At 45.6% G+C, this 19330-nt stretch overlaps 1 protein-coding gene across 2 annotated transcripts in view; it reads left to right on the top strand.

Annotated features, from left to right (window-relative positions):
* ROS1 (ROS proto-oncogene 1, receptor tyrosine kinase) overlaps positions 1–19330 on the top strand; it is a 422859-nt gene that overhangs the window by 356172 nt on the left and 47357 nt on the right. For both annotated transcript variants that reach the window (XM_073675912.1, XM_073675911.1), the window contains one exon: positions 8701–8864. In XM_073675912.1, coding sequence (XP_073532013.1) covers positions 8701–8864 — 164 coding nt within the window. The remainder of the gene's footprint in view (positions 1–8700; positions 8865–19330) is intronic.

Below are 19330 nucleotides of genomic sequence, written 5' to 3'. Positions count from 1 at the left end.
AACACCCCAGGATTCCGTTTCCCGTCTCCGCTTCTGTGGACAATCCTGCCCCGGAGTCTCTTGTCAGCGAGTTTTCTACCATTTGGGAGAGTACTAGGTCCGCACTTCTTCAGTCCTCCGAGCGGGTGAAGAGATTTGCTGATAAGAGACGTCTGAATCCACCTCAATTCCGTCCGGGAGACAAGGTTTGGCTCTCCTCCAAACATGTGCGGCTCAAGATACCCTCCTACAAGTTAGGTCCTCGCTTCATCGGCCCTTTCGAAATCCTCAAGCAAATTAATCCAGTGGCCTACAAATAAAAACTCCCGGCCACCCTACAGATTCCTAACTCCTTCCACGTATCTCTCCTCAAACCCTTTGTCTTTAACTCTTTTTCCAACAATCCAGGTGCTCCCCCTGCTCCGGTTTCCACTGATGACATCTTTGAGGTAGAGAGTATTCTGGCCACCAAGAGGGTAAGAGGAAAGACCTTATTTCTGGTAGATTGGAAGGGGTTTGGTCCTGAGGAGAGAACTTGGGAACACAGGGAGAACATCAACGCCCCGCTTCTCCTTTTTTTCTGGCCCAAAAAAGAGGGGGCCTAAAGGGGGGGGGCACTGTAGCATCGGCGTCTCTGCCCCTTGCTAGGCAGAGACGCCGTCCCTCTCATCTCCCCGCTCCTGGCGCGGCGTCCTCCAGCGCTTCTCTCCCCGCTGCTGCCGGCGCGCGCTCTTTCCCCGGCGGTGTGCTTAGGGCGCGCGCGATCCCCCTCTCTTAAAGGGACCGCGCGCACCGTCCTAGGGAGACCCCGGCCAATTGCCGGAGGACCTCCCATATATAAGGCACCTCCTCCAAAATGGAGGTGCCCGAGCAAAGTTGTTTGCACTGTGTCTGATCTTTGCTTCAGCCCTCAGGTCCCGCTGCTTGCCTGACTCTTCATCCTGCCTGCCAGCCTGTTATCTGCCCGTTACCTGTCGAGCCTGCCAGCCCGCTCACCTGGAGCGATCACTTGTTACCTGCCTGTTACCTGCCCTGTCTGCCAGTCCGCTCACCTGGGAGCATCCGCCTGTTATCTGCTGTGTCCGTCAGACCGCTCACCTGGAAGCGCCCACCAGTTACCTGCCTCGTCTGTCTGCCCGCTCACCTGGGAGCACCCCGCCTGTTTCCTGCCAGCCTGCCTGGAGACCCTGCCATCGCTTGCTGTGACCACCTTCCTGGTAAACCTAAAGACTGCTACTTGCCCTGCTTTCTCGAACTGTGACCACCTGTCAGCTACCAGAGACTTCCGCCTGCTTGCCGTGTCCATCCGCCATACCGGTCAGTCCCAGCCATCTGACCCGTGGGAGCCACCTGCTCTCTTACAAGGTCGTCCCCAGAGTAGCACCTGGTCCCTCAGCCCGGATCCTCCCTGGTCACGGTGTCGTTTGCTGCCGTACGACCGGGGTCGGTTCGGGTGGATACTTAGTCACGCCCCTCTGGGTCCCTCCTTGCACCTCGGCACAGAGGTTCCACCACCCGGACCCGTAACAAATAGACTGTTAGAATTTGTATTATGGCAAGAAAAAGCAGCTAAGTAAAGAAAAACAAGTGAATGAAGCTCATCAAGAGAATGCCAAGAGTGTGCAAAGCAGTCATCAAAGCAAAAGGTGGCTACTTTGAAGAACCTAGAATATAAGACATATTTTCAGTTGTTTCACACTTTTTTGTTAAGTATATAATTCCACATGTGTTAATTCATAGTTTTGATGCCTACAGTGTGAATGTACAATTTTCAAAGTCATGAAAATACAGAAAAATCTTTAAATGAGAAGGTGTGTCCAAACTTTTGGTCTGTACTGTATATATATATATATATATATATATATATATATATATATATATATATATATATATATATGTATGTATATATACTGTATATATGAGAATTGTAGAGGTAGGCCTCATACACATCTTGTAAAAATTATGAAGGAAGGCATCATACATACCCTGGAAAAATTAATAGCGATTGTCGCATGATGACTCTCTAAAAATTATGAGCAAGGGCTGCCTGATGACCCTCTTAAAATTTTTAGCGAGGGCCGCCTGTTTACCTTCTAAAAATTATGAATGAGGATCGCCTGTTTACCCTGTACAAATTTTGAGCGAGGGCTGCATGATGACCCTGTACAAATTTAGAGCGAGGGCTGCATGATGACCCTGTAAAAATTTAGAGCGAGGGCTGCATGATGACCCTGTAAAAATTTAGAGCGAGGGCCACATGATGACCCTGTAAACATTTGAAGTGAGGGCCGCTTGATGACCCTGTAATCATTTGAAGCGAGGGCCGCATGATGACCCTGTAAACAGTTGGAGCGAGAGCCGCATGATGACTCTGTTGATTTGGTGGAGGAGGAGGAGGAAAAGAAAAATAAAAAAACATGAACCATATACCCGTTTTTGGTTGGGAAGGAGTGCATGGGAATGCACCAGAAAAAAGTAATATTGGCTTTATTATTTGCTGCTGTCATCTGGTGGTGTTTGCCAATCCAAGCTTTGTTCATTTTGATAATAGTCAGCCTGTCAGCATTTTAAGTTGACAGGTGGGTGCGCCTATCAGTAGTGATGAGCGAACCTGTGGATGTTTGGGGTTGCAGGGTTTGGGACCCGAACTTGACCCAAATTGACCCCATACCCCGAGCCCCATATAAGTCAATGGGTACCCAAATTTCAGTTCTGTAAAATGATTAGAGTAAGGGCTAGGGGGCTGCAAAATGAAGAAAATGGGGGTAAGAGCTGGACAATTGCCCTGCAAAAAAATGTGGATAGAGAAATGATGTAAAGGGGTAAAATAGAAAGTAAATCAATAATATAAACATTTTAACAGTGCCATCACAGAGACTGAGGCTTGCTACCGCCAGTCCAGTTAAAAATGTCACCCACAGAACATGGGACACAGTACTTCCACAAAAACAGCTTACAAATTTCATCCACAGAGCATGGGGCACAGTACCCCCACAGAACCTGATAACAAATTTGACCCAGAGAGCATGAGGAACAGTACCCCCGCAAAACCTGATAACAAATTTGACCCACAGACAATGGGGCACACTACCCCTTACAGAAGCTGATTAAGAATTTCACCCACAGAGCATGTTTTCACATTTCCCCCACAGCTCCAGTAGCGTACATTACAAATACCTTAGATGAAAAGCTGTTAGTATGATCTTGGATTGAGCTTCCGGCCCACCATAAGACTTGCTACCATCAGTCCAGTTACAAATTTCACCCACAGAGCATGGGGCAGAGTACCCCCACAGAATCTTACTAAAAATTTCACCCACAGAGCATGTTTTCTGTCACAATTCCTCCTCTCAGTGAGTGATTGTTTTGCTGCCCTATGGAATCTGGATCATGCTGAGTTGTCAGTGTTTTGATTGACAGCTCGGCCGTCCAATCTGTGACTGGGAGGTTCGGGACTCTCTCCAGGTGTTCTCTGTTCTGGAGATTGCCCAGCTACTTAACTGACCTTCTGCCTCTGACGTAGTTTGTGCTTTCTGGTGAGTGTTTGCCTGTTTCTACTGTGCTGAGTTCTGATCTTCCAGTGCCTGACCCTTTGGACCATGTTCTGACTATCCCTTTGTCTTGTTCTTTTGCTTGATTCGCTATCTCCTGGTATTTTGACCCCAGACCATGACCTGACTTATGCCTTTGTCTTTTCGCTTGGTATTCTATGTCCTCTCTTCGTACTGACCCCAGAATATCTGACTAGTGTCACATTTTGACAATTCGCCTACAGAGCAAAATTTTTACCTTCTATTGCACACAGCAGAGCAGCCACAGATAAAAAGCTTGTAGTTTGATTCTGGATAAAGGTGGCGATCTGCCTCAAGGCTTGTTACTGGCAGTCTCAGCCCCTTTGCCTTGGGACACCTCCCCAGTGCTGTAGCCTAGGTGTCCTGGGGGCCCGAACTATGTTCACCTTTAAAAAATTATTGTTCAAAGCAGGCAACAACGTCTGAATACTCCAGCTAGGGATAATGAAATTGTACTCCGTGTCTATTTTCTTGTTTGTTGGAACTGGTGCCATGAATAAGAGGGGACCCGGTGGAACACAAAGCCTTATCTAGAAGGTGGATCCAGGATAGCTAGGTAGTGGGAACAGTAAGCTTGAGCAGGAACTCCCTTATGTTGAGGTTCCAAGGAAACTGAATTACCCTTAGGGCTGAAACACTCTGCAGTGCTCTGTAGTGTACAAACTGTGTCTGTGTCCCTCATCAATGTGAAAGTGCTATTGCCTGTAAAATAACATCAAGGAAAATGTGTTACATGCTACTCCCTGTATCTGAATGTGTTGATAAGTAAAGAGGACTTTGCAAATATAAGCTGGTGTGGATGTCTCATTCTGAAGACCAAAAGAATTGGCGCCACAGTAGGTGAATCAGAAGTGAGTATGAAAATGTACCTTACCAAAACACTGCACTCCACACACACCCAGGGACCCAAAGCCCGGGGTGCTAATTGTACTACACTTACCTATGATTACTATACTAGGACCTGTTACATTTGGTGTAGTTGGTAGGATACGGGTTCCTTGCATGGAGAAAACGGGGTGAAGAATGCCCATGGTGCAATTGAAGAAGTACCAGAGGGATTACAAACAATACCCTTTAGGCTAAGGGATACTGTTACAGTCAAGAATGTTTAATTTTTAGTTTTTATTTTGTTGCGCCTTTTTCTGCTGGACTGCAGGTGCGGGTGCACAAAATGAGGACTGTGAGTTTTATGGATTGCATACATGTTTCTAGGGTCCTTACCCAGAAGGAATGGTTGAAGTCCATTTTAAATGACTTTAGGAGTCCCCCAGACCATTGGGCTGAGTAACCCCACAGAAGCTGATTAAAAATTTCACCCCCAGAACATGGAGCACAGCGGCTTTTGGCATAGTACTCCCACAGGCAGGGTTGCAGAGTACACACGGGTAACTGAGAAGCAGTGTTCTATCCCAGAGAAGAAGCCTGATAAATGGGTACCACATCCAAAGAAGGCAGCAAGCAAATTAGCCACTTCTCAACTGAGTCAGTAGTTGATGTAGCTTGACAAAATAGCCATCCATGATAATTTAGAGGCTTTGTAATTGGAATGAGTAGTTAAATCCTTTATTGAGCATCTATTGGAGGGCAAATCTGGTGCTAGCAGCCACGGTAATTTCAGCTCCAGTAGCGTACACTAAAGTCTCCCACCACAACCGCGGACACACGGTTGGTACAGTGAAACTGCGAATGGTCATTAAATGAGTTGATTTTGCCTGCTTTGATGAATATCTGACTACAAATCACCGTAAATAACATGAATCTGTCAATGGATGCATGGAAAAAATGATATCAAGTTATGGACTGTGGAAGACATGTATGTGACCAGAATGAACACTCATTTCCAGCAGATGATACCAATATGAAACAACAAAAAAAGCAACAAGATGGCAAAAATCAAGAGCTTGACGGCCACGTTCATGTCCCTTATTTGATGCTATCCTCATTTTTTTTAAATGCTTTTTAGGCAAAGTACTCCCACAAACACGGTTGCAGATTATAAAAAATTTCTTTTATGCACAATACTATCACAGACATGGGTGCATAACACTAGAAAATTTTTTGTACACAGTGCTATCAGACATAGGTGCATAAGAGTAGAAAAATTTGTTTTTACGCACATTTGGTTTAAACGCTCATAACTCCCACAGACATGGTTGCAGATTAGAAAAACTTTTGGGTACACACAGTACTATCACAGACAGGGGTGCAGAGTACACATAGAGAGTGTTTTTGGAAAACTGCACACATACAAACCTAATACTGTCCCTCACTACACCTGCGTTATGTCCCTATTCTAAGCAGAGCAGAAATAAAAAATAATAATCTTGAACAAGGAGGAAGAGTTCCAAGTAGAGGAGGAGGTGGGGGTGTAGAAGAGATGGGTGTTGCGGGGAAGATGGAGAAGGCAAGGGAGGAGTAATCCAACACAGGTTTTTATTTTTTTATTTTTGTATTTTTCTCAGTGTTTTTATTTTTTATTTTTTTTATTGAACTGACTTTAAACAGCCTAGTATTAACAAAACTAAAACTAGCAAACTAAAACCAAGAGGCATAGGTCCAAGTGTAGGAAGAGGTGAACGTGGAGGTATGGGTGGAAGAGGCAAGGGAGGAGTAATCCAATATTCTTTTTTTGAGTACTGGATTACCTTAAAACATTCTCTCTCTCATTCTGGCATTTGGCAAATATTAAAAATTATGGTAATCCTAACTGACTTAAATCTTCTGATTTCATGTCAGATATTGAGAAAAACATGCATATGTGTCTTTTTATATAGTGTATGGAAACTTCAGGTTTCAACTGTATTACCTATCCCAAAATGATATCAATAAAAACATTAGCTCTGTGTGCTTGCAAAAAACAAGCCCACACACAGCCCCATATCCTGAAAATTGAAAATGTTACGGTGTTGCAGCAAAGCAAATTATTTTATTACTACAAATTTCTGAATTTTTTTTAGCACTCAAATAAATAAAAACTTTGTATGTTTGATATCTGCGTAATCATAGTGACCTGGAGAATCATACTGACAGGTAATGATTGCTGTGAATAAAAAAAAAAATCTATTGCAGAATTTAGCTTTTTTTGTTATTTTTCCCCGCTTGGATTTTTTTTTCCTGCTTTTCAGTACATCATATGATAAAAAGGTGCCATTCAAAAGTACAACTCGTCCTGCAAAAACCAACCCCTCACACAGCTATATCAACAGAAAAATAAAAAAGTTATGGCTCTTGGAATAACAGGAGGAAAAAAAATGAAAGCGCAAAAACGAAAATTCACAGGGTCCTTAAGTGGTTAATGCTTACCTTATAATAAATGTTGTTGATAGTTACTCACACAGTAGATTATGAATTATTTTTAGAGAAACGTTTCACTTTAGTGGACCTGTGTCTTTTTTCAATGTGACTATGAAAAAATGACTGCAAAATTTGTTACTGGACACCCATTTCCAAAGTGTCTTCGAAACATGTCCCATACTATTTATGGTAATGGTGGCCTCTCATACAGCAGAGGAGCTGTTGGCCACCATGGTATACTCATTTAAATTCTCCTTGGTATGAATTAATATAGTTATGGGCAACACAATGGTTTAGCCTTTAAACAGCCAATACTTAGTATTTTATTTTTAATTGGTGACATGGTCTTTAAATTCACAAGTCTATATGTAATTTATTCAATACTTTTACATTGTTAAAGAACACCAACCTTTGTGAGAATAACTAAAATACTGATGTTTCAATCTGTGTTTTCACAAGTGGCCAAAGTATTGGTCAGTAAGGCGATCTGTTTTACATCCTGTCCCTTGAAGGGTCCCAGAGAACTTCTCCTTTATTTTCCGGATCTTAAAGAGGAAACATTGAAACGTATTCATGGCAATAGTAATGAGGCAGAACAACTAATGGTCATTCATAAACCACTTTGTGAAACCAGTTCCTACAATGAAATTAAATGATAATAGGAAGTTAGCCATCAAAGTGATTTACTAAGCCCAGTGCAGTCTCATCTGTAGGTGTGTGACTTTTTTTTATAAGGCCAGCATGGAGGCCCAGTGGGCAGCACTATTTTTTGTGCGGCACTGTAGAGTGTGAATTGACCTGAAGATACTGAGGATGGGGTATGAAGAGAGAGAATAGAATGAGTATTGATTTTTTGAGAAAAGTTGGCACTATAAAAAATGAGACCTTTTTTTAATTATATATGAAGACAAAGAAAACTGCATTTCTTATACTGTGGGCCACGTAAATAAAAAAAAAGTATACCTCACAATATATACATTTTTTTTACATTGTGCCTCAAGTCTTGGTTATGAGGTGACTTATGGAACAAATAATAGAATGTATATACAAGAGATGGGGGGGGACGTGTAAATAGCTGTAACCTTCTTAGGTGGAAGCAATATTTGGAAAACTGTTGAGGGGATTTGTAGAATAAACTTTTCAGAAGAGGTGAGAATACAGGGTACAATAAAAAATTACAGGTTTTTAGAGTGTTAGCACAAACAATGGAGTTCTAGAGGAATAAATAGCGCCATTGTGTTGGACGATGTGTAGAATCTGAAGATTAGAGATGACATGGAGAACGCAGTAGAGTTGGATAAGGCTTAGTTAGGATCATGGATAATGGACAACTAATGGAAGAAATGGCGAAGGTTCTGCTTTGGGAGTCAGAAGAGAGGTTTAGTGATGGGTGGGTGGCAGATTGGAGGATATATTAGAGTGATGTCAAGTTATCTGTATACTCCAGCAATATGGATATTTCATGGATGAGGATGTAAATATAGAAAATATTATTAAGTTATAAATGGCCGATTGTTAGATTGTGTATTTAAAATTTAGCATCAAATGTTACTAAAATGAAGCACACGTTTGGAAAAAGAAGTGTAATTTTTGGTGGCAGTGATGATTTAAGTAAAGGTAAAATAAGTTAAGTGAATGGTAAAGTGCAGCTATTAATTCAATAAACTTCTGACAAGTCATAGTAATTCACATTAATGGGTGATAGAATTAGTGAATGGTAAGCGACTCATGATCCTAAGAGGTATAAGTGGCCCTATAATTGATGTAACTTTACTGCAATGGAATCACTTTACTATGAGCAAGAAATTACATACGATGTAAGATGAAATACAATTAAACTTTGCTTTCTATATAGGTGGAACGTGATGCTGAAATGTTGGGAACAAAATCCTGCTCACAGACCCAACTTTGGTAAAATTCAAAAACAGCTCGAAGAACTGAAAGGTTGCTCTTTAAGATGTACCCGACTCAAAGAGAAAAGATTGTTTTTGGAGGGCATTGATAATGCAGGGTTTGAAGGTCAGTATGGATCATTTTGTTATTTTTGTAGTTAGAATGGATGGATAAATATCATCACAAACAGATTTCTTTCAATATGCAGAGGAGAGTGTAGCACTGACATTTGTTAGACAGTTAGTTGAATGTAGGTAATAATATATATATATATATATATATATATATATAAACCAGAGAAACCTGACCAGCACCTACTAGTGTGAACTGGTGCCAGCTGCCGTAACTATAAAATGTATGAAAAGAATGAAGCAGCACTCCATATGGCCAAGATACGTCTTAACAATGACAATATTAGATCTAAACTGTTTTGCTCATGAACAAGTATTTACAAAAAACAAAGGTTTTTAGCGCATAAATTGGTCAATTCATGTGTGCCCATCAACCATGGCAAGGTAACCTCCCCCTGATGGGTAACTACTCTGCCTTCCATGCCACTTTTGGGCTACAAGCCTACAACTAAACGGACAAGCATGTCTTCTTCTGGGCTAAAAACACCTACATTTAAAGCGCAAGCAGAGCATGTCTGAAACTCTTAACACATCAGGATGACAATCAGAATGTCAGATATTAAAAGTAAAACACCACTGTAGTTTGTGTGCTAAACAGGCATAATAAAAAAAAAAATAATATTCCTATCGGGATTTGAACCGTGACACTGTAGTTTCAGAGGCTGAGCTATCCAGTCAAGTGATAGTAATTGGCAGCTTTTCTTGTCTTATGAGATCAACCATGAAAATGCTCAGGGTGACTAAAAGTCATTGTGATTCTGATTCTGATGTTTGAAGAAAGTCACACATCAGACTCACACATCAAAGTCAAACATCATTTGAATTTGGCTTGCTTGCAGTCTGTGCATAAGTCCCAATGAGTTTCAATCAGGTTTGCACTGAAAATCATATAACCAAATAGAACTCTTAGGTTTCTTCAACTGAGTTAATAGCTTAGTGGTTAGTGCACTGGTGTCTGGATGCAGAATTTTCGGTTCAAGTCCGATCAGCGAAAAGTGACTTTTTTTTTATTATTATTATTATTACAGTTGTAAAAGTCACTTGTCAAAGTCACTTGTTAGAATCACTTGTCAAAATCACTTGTCAGAATCACTTGTCAAAGTCACTTGTCAAAATCACTTGTCAGGATCACTTGTCAAAATCACGTCAGGATCACTTGTCAGAATCACTCATCAAAATCAGTTCTCAGACAGGGTATTTAGCTTCAAACTGACATCATTCTGATGTTTGATTTTGATATGTGATCATGTCCTAAAATGGACACTGTACAAACCAGAAAGTTCATTTGCAGACTCATGCTTTGGGGTGTTTCCCTTCCTCAGTGCAAAGCAGGATATCTGATTTGGCTAGGTGATAGGCCTCTGACTGGTGGTCTAATTAGGATTGTTTCTTCTTGATTAGAGTGCCAAGCTAGGAAGAGACTTATAGGCCATGTAATGCTCCTCTGGGAACTTAGATATACAAATAACCTCTTCAGATGGAAGAGGACTTTATCTTTGGCACCACTTATTGGATGTAGCAATCCTAAAAGTCAATATCGACCCTTTGATGAGCCTTGCCACATGACTTAGGATAAGAAGCCAAACCAGAAACTATTTGCAGACACATATTTCAGGGTGTTGCTCCTCCTATATGCAAAGCAGAAGATCTGATTTGCAGAAATGTAGTAATTCACATCAGCCATTCAGATAGTGGGACAACCCATATAAACTTTCTAATAGTTAAAGAAGTTGCCCACAACTTTTTTTATTGATGACCTATCCTTATGATAGGCCATCAATATCTGATCAGTGGAAGTGCAACACCTGGCACCCTCGCCGATCAACTGTTACCGGCAGTGGTAAGTTCTCGGATGCTGCCAGAACACAGCAGCTCTGTGAAAACTATAGTGGGCGTAGTTAGGTCCTACAGATCCACCTCCTATTTGTTGGAATAGGGGGTGGATCTGCAGTACAAGGCCTTGGCCACTATATAAATGATGAAGTTTCTGTGTTTCGTTATCATGATTGACCATCAATAAAAAAGTAGTGTAGCTGAAATATCAACTTTGCTTCGTAGACTGGGACAGAATCAGCCGAGTCATCTTTACTGCCACTCTAGGGAAGAGGCAATATTACCTCTTTTTCTGGAGACTTTTAGTCCATTTACAGTTTTGTGACCATTATCTCCCTATTAATGTAGCATCCATAATGTAAACAGCATACCACTTTGTGCCTCCAACATGGCAGCCCCAGGTAAAATTATGCAAAAATAAACATTTATGAAAATATTAATACTGGTATTTCTAGTCTACATATGTACTTATATTTAGTGAGATTAAAAGTACATACATGATAGACTGTTTTTTAATTGTTTTACCGTATATATTTCTGAAGATTTTAGGTTTTATTAATGCATGTACTTGTATTTTTAGTTTTTGTGTTGAGACACATTATAATAGTATACTTAAATACTTATTTATGCTTTCAGTAATATACAGTACGACTGTTATTATCAATAAAAACTAGGACAGTTTTACATTGAACTTATTAAAGTGAATCTGTCACCAAGTTTTTGCTATTCAATCTGAGAGCAATTTAATGTGGTGATAGAGACCCTGATTGCAGCGGTGTGTCACTTACTGGGCTGCTTGCTGTCATATTTGCTGCAGATCTAACAGTTCTCTGACTGCTGAACTCTGTATAACCTGATGACGATGATGACTGTTGCTTTCAATGTATACTGTGCATAGGCAGAAAGCTGTCAATCAGTGGTGAGGGCAGGGTTACACAGAGCTCATGAATATGAAGAACTACATGGCAGCAGATTTACTAGTCCTCTAGTGATAATCTCCTGCAAGTGAAACCGTGGTTTTAATTAAAACTACAGCAAGCAGCCCCGTAAGTGACACATCACTGGAATCAGAGTCTCTGTTTGTACATTATGCTGCTCTCAGATTAGGTGGTAAAAATCTGGTGACAGATTCCCTTTAAACTGACTCAGATTTTTCTCTGTCTTTAGCCGGAAGTTCACTTCAAGTACTGTATAAATTCTCAGTCAAACTGAAGCCACAATCAGTCAGCTTACAGGAATAGAAGCAGCGACACACACAGAATAAAAATATCAGCATGACTTCATTCCACTTCATTTAGGCAAACATCTCCAGCAAACATTTATACAGGACAGAAATCTAAACATAGGCAGGTTGGCCGGCAGTTGTCTGGGACATAAATATAAAGATTTAATTAGTAAGTCTTATTATTATGTCCCCCCTTGAAGAGCATGTTGGAAATAGCAGATACTTATTTACTACATGCTTTAAAACAGTTAAGCTTTAAGTGGTTCATCAAACAAAACTTCACACAGCAGATGTCAAGGACATTTAAAAGACTAATATGATCTTGAGCTCTGCATTTATGAAGTGGCTATCTAAAAGACTGGAAGCTAATAAACATTAGCAAACAAGTCAAGCAGCTACAGTGTCAACATTTCATTGAATGTTCATAAGATTTGCCATAAAGTATGTACAAAAGCGAGGGAGGAAAGCCGTCATTTGCACTTCTTAAAGAGGACCTATAAACTCTGAGAAGATGCAAAAAGTGATAGAAGATGAAATACAGAGATGTTTCTTAAATAAATTTCATTAAAAGAAATCCGTCGCCAGATTTTTGACATCTCATCTGAGAGAAGCATAACTTGGGGGGCATAGACCCTTATTCCAGAAATGTATCACTTACTAGGCTGCTTGTTGTTTTGGAAAAATCACTGTTTTATTAACAGGAGATTATCATTAGAGGACTAGTAAACTTGCTGCCAGGTAGTCAAGCATATTCATGATCTATGTGCTACTCTGCTCCCACTACTGATTGGCAACTTTCTGCCTTTGCACAGTATACACAGAAAGCTGTCAATCAGTGGTGTGGGTGGGGTTATTCAGAGCTCAGCATTCAGAGAACTGGTAGATCTGCAGAAGATAAAACAGTGATTTTATAAATACTGCATTTTCAAATCAGGGTCTCTGCCCCCACATCATATTACTCTAAGATGCACTTTATCACAGTGCCTCTTTTCTGGGAGGCACCAACTGTGAGAGGGGAGCTAATTCTGTACAACATCTAAATGTCAAACTGGAGCCCCGTGCTCCTATTTTACAAGGGACCCCTGATAAAGGCGCTAGGAAGGCGATACACATAGTGTAACTTATCCCACACTTTCTCTTTCCAGGTCCATTTGGAAATAACTTTTTGTGAAGGGTTAAAGTGAGCCTGACAACTGACACATGCTGCCCTATCCATGTGCAGCATGTGACGCGCCCCCTGGGCCAGTACTGTTAGGGATACCCGGAGCCGGATCAGATGGGGGTTGTAGTCTCCGAGTGGCTGTGACCCGGTCCGTGCCCAGGGTGTCAAGCTCAGTGTGTGGCAGTCCTTATGATGTTACTAGATGTTCTTTTGTGTCGACTACGCCACCCGTTGAATTGCGGTCAGTACGGCCGCCGCTGCAGCAGGGTCCGCTGAGGCTGGTGATGTGTGTGCAGCTCAGGTAGTATAACCCCCAACGGGAGGGGTATAGCCTCAGGGGGTCAGTTGCAGAGGATGGGGGTTGTGGTGGTGCAGCGAGGATGGAAATGAGACGCAGAGTCGGGCTGTGCAGTTCAGGGTTTGTTTACTTACTGCAGTTGTTCTGGTCACTCCGGCCTTAAGTGACCACCCGAGCCGTGCTGCGTCCGCCAGGTCCCGGACTCGGCCAACCCCCAGGTGATTCTGGAGCGTGGTCCTGAGCTCCCTTTCTGTCCTGTCCTCTTCTCTGGCCTTCCCCACCAGGGATCCACCTATGTCCGGCTCCCTCGGGCCTCTTGGTGGTAAACCCTTGTCTCTGGGTTCCCTGACCCTATTCCTGGTCTGCCTTCCGGGTGGATTTAGTGGGTGATCGTGGCAGATCGGTCCTGCCCACGACCTCCGGTTCCTGGCTAAGGTGTGCTGTAGCCTCTGCCAGCTTGGGATCCGGTACCCTGTTGCCAACTCTTCACCCTCTGGTCTAATTTGGGCTCTTGGAGTTCCTTCTTTCTCCCCCTCTGGGTCTTTCTTTCTCCTCTCTCTCTCTCTCTTGGCCTTGGAGCTGCTCTTCTCCTCTGCTCTCTTCCTCTACAAAGACCCTGATCTAAGATGGTGCCCACCTTATATACTCCCTCTATGTGTGAGCTCAGGTGACCAGCACCCAATGAGCTCCTAGCACTACCCAGACTGCTCCCCCTATCTGCCCCTACACTACTGGGATGTTCCACCCCCCTCCCACTCCAGCCAGGAACAGACACTGTCGTACCTGCACATTTCTCTAGTGGGAGTACCATCGGTCTGTTCCTCGGAAATGGGATGTGTGTAGTGCATGCAGCTAACTGAGCTCAGTTCCACACTCCATCCTTACCCGGGAGTGGAATATCACACCTCTGGGTTGAGGTGCAATACCCCTGTAGCAGCCGAATCCTCAGGGTGCTACATTCCCCCCTGGTAAATCACAGCACGTCCTCGGGCTGTAAGATATAAACATCCACAAACATACATTTTTTTTTTTTTTTTCATAAACATAAACATATAAAACATATAAAACATCATCTAGATATATCAGCAATAAACTTTTCATATAAATAACATTCTTGTTTCTGGTTCCTCCGGTCACGGTGCAACTTGTGACCGGGTAAAGTGCGACAGTCTCTTTTGGAATAAAACAGTTCCCTATAAAACCGGTAGGGGGCGCTTTAGGAAGCGCAACTATATACAAGGGGAATATGGCCGCTCTCAGTCCTCGGCCAGGTATTAGGAAAGGAATGACCGCTCTCAGTCCTCGGTCAGTGGGAATAGGGACACACGGGGTTAACAGTTCACTCTTGGCTGGTCCCAACGGGGACTATATTTTAACTAGAACAGTTCTTATACCCTGACGGGTAACTATGTACAGTCTCTCTCTACCGTACTTCAACGACGGCGTCCTCCTGCTCCTTCTTTAGATTCTTCAGACCCGTCCGGGTTCTCTTGCTCCTCCTCACACCGCAGCTCCTCCTCTGTCAGGCGATGCACATGGAGGGCGTAGGGTCCTTTGGCACACTTGTGCCGGGTGAAGGTGACCTCGTCCCCTACATACAGGTCACGACCTCTGTGTCCCTCCGGCAGTTGGCTTTCTACGTCTCTGCGGGTTACAAAGACGTCGCCGGGGGTATGATGGTCTCTGATAAAGCCCCATCCGTGCTGCATATTGAACTTTATCACAGTCCCGGTGGAAGGGGGACCATGAGCTGCACGGGGATTCCTCCTGGTCCGGCTCTTCTGCTCCGCGCTCCTTATCTGCGCTTGCTGTTCCCGGACCCGCCTCTCTCTCCGCTCCCTCTCGAAGACCTCGAGCTGCTGCTGGCAGCACTCTGCACGCTCCGCTGCGGCCGCCCGAGTCTCCTGAGTGAACCCCATGAGGTCTTCTCCAGTGGGGTCCCACTCGAACTGTGCCTCCTCCAGCGGGGGCGAGGTCCTCTTTACGGGCTTCGGAGCCGGAATCAGGGGCTCGCACATGGGCCTTGCTCTCTGGAGTTCCAGCTGAATGTACTCCTGGGGCCATATGAAGGGCTGCCCATCCGGGCACGTATGCTGGGCAAATAGGTCTTCACCCAGGTGCGGCACTCTAGATGTTGAGGGCGCGTTGATGGTAGCGGCGCCCGGGTCGACCAGGCCTTGCGACCAGGCCTGGGGCACCTTAAAGGCAAAGGGCACTGTAAGAACGGCGGCGCCCGTGGTTACTCGGCCCTGCGGCCAGGCCGGTGGCTCCGCGGAGGTAGGGGGCGCTGTTGGTATTGCGGCGCCCGGAGGTACTAGGCCTTGCGACCAGGCCGGTGGTATTTCCTGCTTTGCCACGCTCGAGGTCGAGGCGTGTGACGTCACAGGGGTCGCGGCCGCGGTTTCCGGTTGAGGCCTAGTCGGCGGCGGTGACGATGCAGCGACGGGCACGGCAGGGGGAATTTCGGGCTCTGCGACGGGGAGCTGGGGCAGGCACGCGGTTTCCCGGCTCGGGGAAGAGACGTCCCCTTTACCTGCCTCCGTCCGTTCAGCTCCCTTCTCGGCGCCGTCTCCTGCCTTCATTCCTCCTGCGCCATCCTCAGAGGCGGTCTGTCTCCTCGTCTCGGGTGGCGTGCTCCGCTGACGGATTTCGGTCTGCTGGGCCATCTCTCGGCTCCACTCCGCCAACGTCTCTCGCTGCACCCGGGCCATCCTCCGTGCGATGCCCTCCAGCGCGGTCTGTGCACACTCCCGGTCTCGGGGGAGCTGTGCTAGGATCTCCAGCAGGCCTTCTGGAGTGGCGACCTGCAACAGGCTCCTGACCACTGGGTCGGTGCTGCCTGACTCTCCCTCCATCTCCGGGTAGGCTCTCTCTGGACTCTCTTCCAGACGTCTTGTCTCCGGGTGCGCTCTCTCCAGACTGCTCCAGGCTGCACCCATCTTCGTTCTCTTGTTCTGTCTCCGCCCACATCGAGGGTGGTCCCGGGGCAACTTTGTGATTGTCAGTTCCAGGGGCAGTTCTCTTACGCTGATGGACACTTCCAGCATCACAGTCTCTGTTGGTGGGCGCGGTTTCCGCTTTTGGCGCCATTCTTCGACCTGGCCCACGATGGGAGGTGGCCTTTTGCCACCCTCTGGCACGCCCATAATGGCGTCCGCTCTTCCAAGGCGGGAAATCTTCGGAAATGGCGGGAATCGTCTCCCAGTGGCGGGAAACTCCATGGATGGCGGGAAAAAAGCTGCAAATGGTGGACAACTGGCGGGAAACGACCTGTGATGGGGCCCGATGGCGGGGACCCTCCGGAACCGGCGGGAGACTTCTTTTTAAGGTAACGGTGTACTTTTCTTCAGGCACGCAGTACCCGGTTGTTGCGGGCACGTAATCCTGCCGACTACGCCAAAGTTGACGCGCCCCCTGGGCCAGTACTGTTAGGGATACCCGGAGCCGGATCAGATGGGGGTTGTAGTCTCCGAGTGGCTGTGACCCGGTCCGTGCCCAGGGTGTCAAGCTCAGTGTGTGGCAGTCCTTATGATGTTACTAGATGTTCTTTTGTGTCGACTACGCCACCCGTTGAATTGCGGTCAGTACGGCCGCCGCTGCAGCAGGGTCCGCTGAGGCTGGTGATGTGTGTGCAGCTCAGGTAGTATAACCCCCAACGGGAGGGGTATAGCCTCAGGGGGTCAGTTGCAGAGGATGGGGGTTGTGGTGGTGCAGCGAGGATGGAAATGAGACGCAGAGTCGGGCTGTGCAGTTCAGGGTTTGTTTACTTACTGCAGTTGTTCTGGTCACTCCGGCCTTAAGTGACCACCCGAGCCGTGCTGCGTCTACCAGGTCCCGGACTCGGCCAACCCCCAGGTGATTCTGGAGCGTGGTCCTGAGCTCCCTTTCTGTCCTGTCCTCTTCTCTGGCCTTCCCCACCAGGGATCCACCTATGTCCGGCTCCCTCGGGCCTCTTGGTGGTAAACCCTTGTCTCTGGGTTCCCTGACCCTATTCCTGGTCTGCCTTCCGGGTGGATTTAGTGGGTGATCGTGGCAGATCGGTCCTGCCCACGACCTCCGGTTCCTGGCTAAGGTGTGCTGTAGCCTCTGCCAGCTTGGGATCCGGTACCCTGTTGCCAACTCTTCACCCTCTGGTCTAATTTGGGCTCTTGGAGTTCCTTCTTTCTCCCCCTCTGGGTCTTTCTTTCTCCTCTCTCTCTCTCTTGGCCTTGGAGCTGCTCTTCTCCTCTGCTCTCTTCCTCTACAAAGACCCTGATCTAAGATGGTGCCCACCTTATATACTCCCTCTATGTGTGAGCTCAGGTGACCAGCACCCAATGAGCTCCTAGCACTACCCAGACTGCTCCCCCTATCTGCCCCTACACTACTGGGATGTTCCACCCCCCTCCCACTCCAGCCAGGAACAGACACTGTCGTACCTGCACATTTCTCTAGTGGGAGTACCATCGGTCTGTTCCTCGGAAATGGGATGTGTGTAGTGCATGCAGCTAACTGAGCTCAGTTCCACACTCCATCCTTACCCGGGAGTGGAATATCACACCTCTGGGTTGAGGTGCAATACCCCTGTAGCAGCCGAATCCTCAGGGTGCTACACATGTATCAGGCACATGCTGTATGATCTCTGCGATTTCAGATAAAAACATACTTTGAGGGTAGGTGCACACGATGCGCCTGGGCCTGTGGCCCAGATGCTACAGAAGAGCTGCCGGCGGATATGCAAATGAACGGTGGCTTTTTTTTTTTCTTGACTTGCGGACTTTCCTCATAGAGGTTTTGTCTATGGGGAAAGTCTGCATGCGGACCCGCAAGAGAAATTGACATGCTGTGGTCTGGAAAGACATGTCAGTTTCCTCGGGTGTGCCGCAGATGCACAAAAATGCATAATGGACATGGGATTTCTAGAAATCCCATCCACTATACTGTAACATCTGGACGCTGCGGTTTTGCTGCTGCATAAAAATGCAGCGTCAAAACCGCAGCAAATCCGGACAGTGTGTACATACCCTAAAAGCCCCTGGGGACCCGCAGCTCTGGTGACTAGTCGGACAGATTGCTTCTCCATGTCCTCCACTGACAGGTCTCTGGCTATACTTGCATGTATATGTAAGGAGATGAACAAATGAGAGATTTCCACAGTTTGAGGCCTAATAGAGTGTCGGCAAGCAGGTGAAAGGGGGAGGTCCAGGGCCGTTTCTAACATGCTGTGGGCTGGAACTGAGTTCTCTTCGTCCTGGAACCCCTCTACTAAATAGGAGTGAGAGTGTACTATGTGGTGGGGTTTGTTCTTTACTCACTGTTACTTTGGGAGTCCTCATTACCTCCCCGTTCTTAGGACCTTATCTGGCTGCAAGCAAGACAGGAGACCTGGGGTCTGGGTTAACAGGTTTTTCTTTACTATGTAATTAATTTACACACAGCTGCAGCATACAGATTAAGACAGAGTCTCTTGTTAGTGATGTTCCCTTGGTTATGTGCCTTTTTAAGTGTTTGTCCCCGTCCTGTCCTGAGACCCACCATCTTCTGCTTTCTCTGTGATCTGGCCGACATCTTCCTTATCAGGGAGACAGAGGTCTGCTTCTCAGTATCTATTCCGGACCTTAGGCCCAAGACTGTCCTGGCGTCCAGATGGAGCATTAGATGTGTCCTCATTCTATTAGAAATCTTGCACTGATAGAACATTTTCCTCTCAGCTGCATCTGCTTTCTGGAACCTGTTTCCCTGTCTGTTCAGCCTTCCTTCTACCACTTCACTCTCCTTCACAGGACTTGGACCTGCCCTGTGCTGTGTGAGTCATGGACTCTAACTAACTGACTGACTAAAACCAGGCGGTGATTTTCCTATTAGCTGCTCTACCCATCCCAACTAATGAGATAATCCCAACTGTTAACTATCTAGTGTCTAAGAAGTGTAATGAAACTATGTTTCTATCTGCTGTATGGTTCC

This window comes from Phyllobates terribilis, unplaced genomic scaffold, assembly GCF_046119375.1.
Source record: "Phyllobates terribilis strain yellow unplaced genomic scaffold, ASM4611937v1 Scaffold_3__8_contigs__length_932513732, whole genome shotgun sequence".
Classification (NCBI taxonomy): domain Eukaryota; kingdom Metazoa; phylum Chordata; class Amphibia; order Anura; family Dendrobatidae; genus Phyllobates; species Phyllobates terribilis.
Note: the sequence above shows the minus strand (reverse complement) of the source record. Positions and strands in the feature narration are given on the sequence as shown.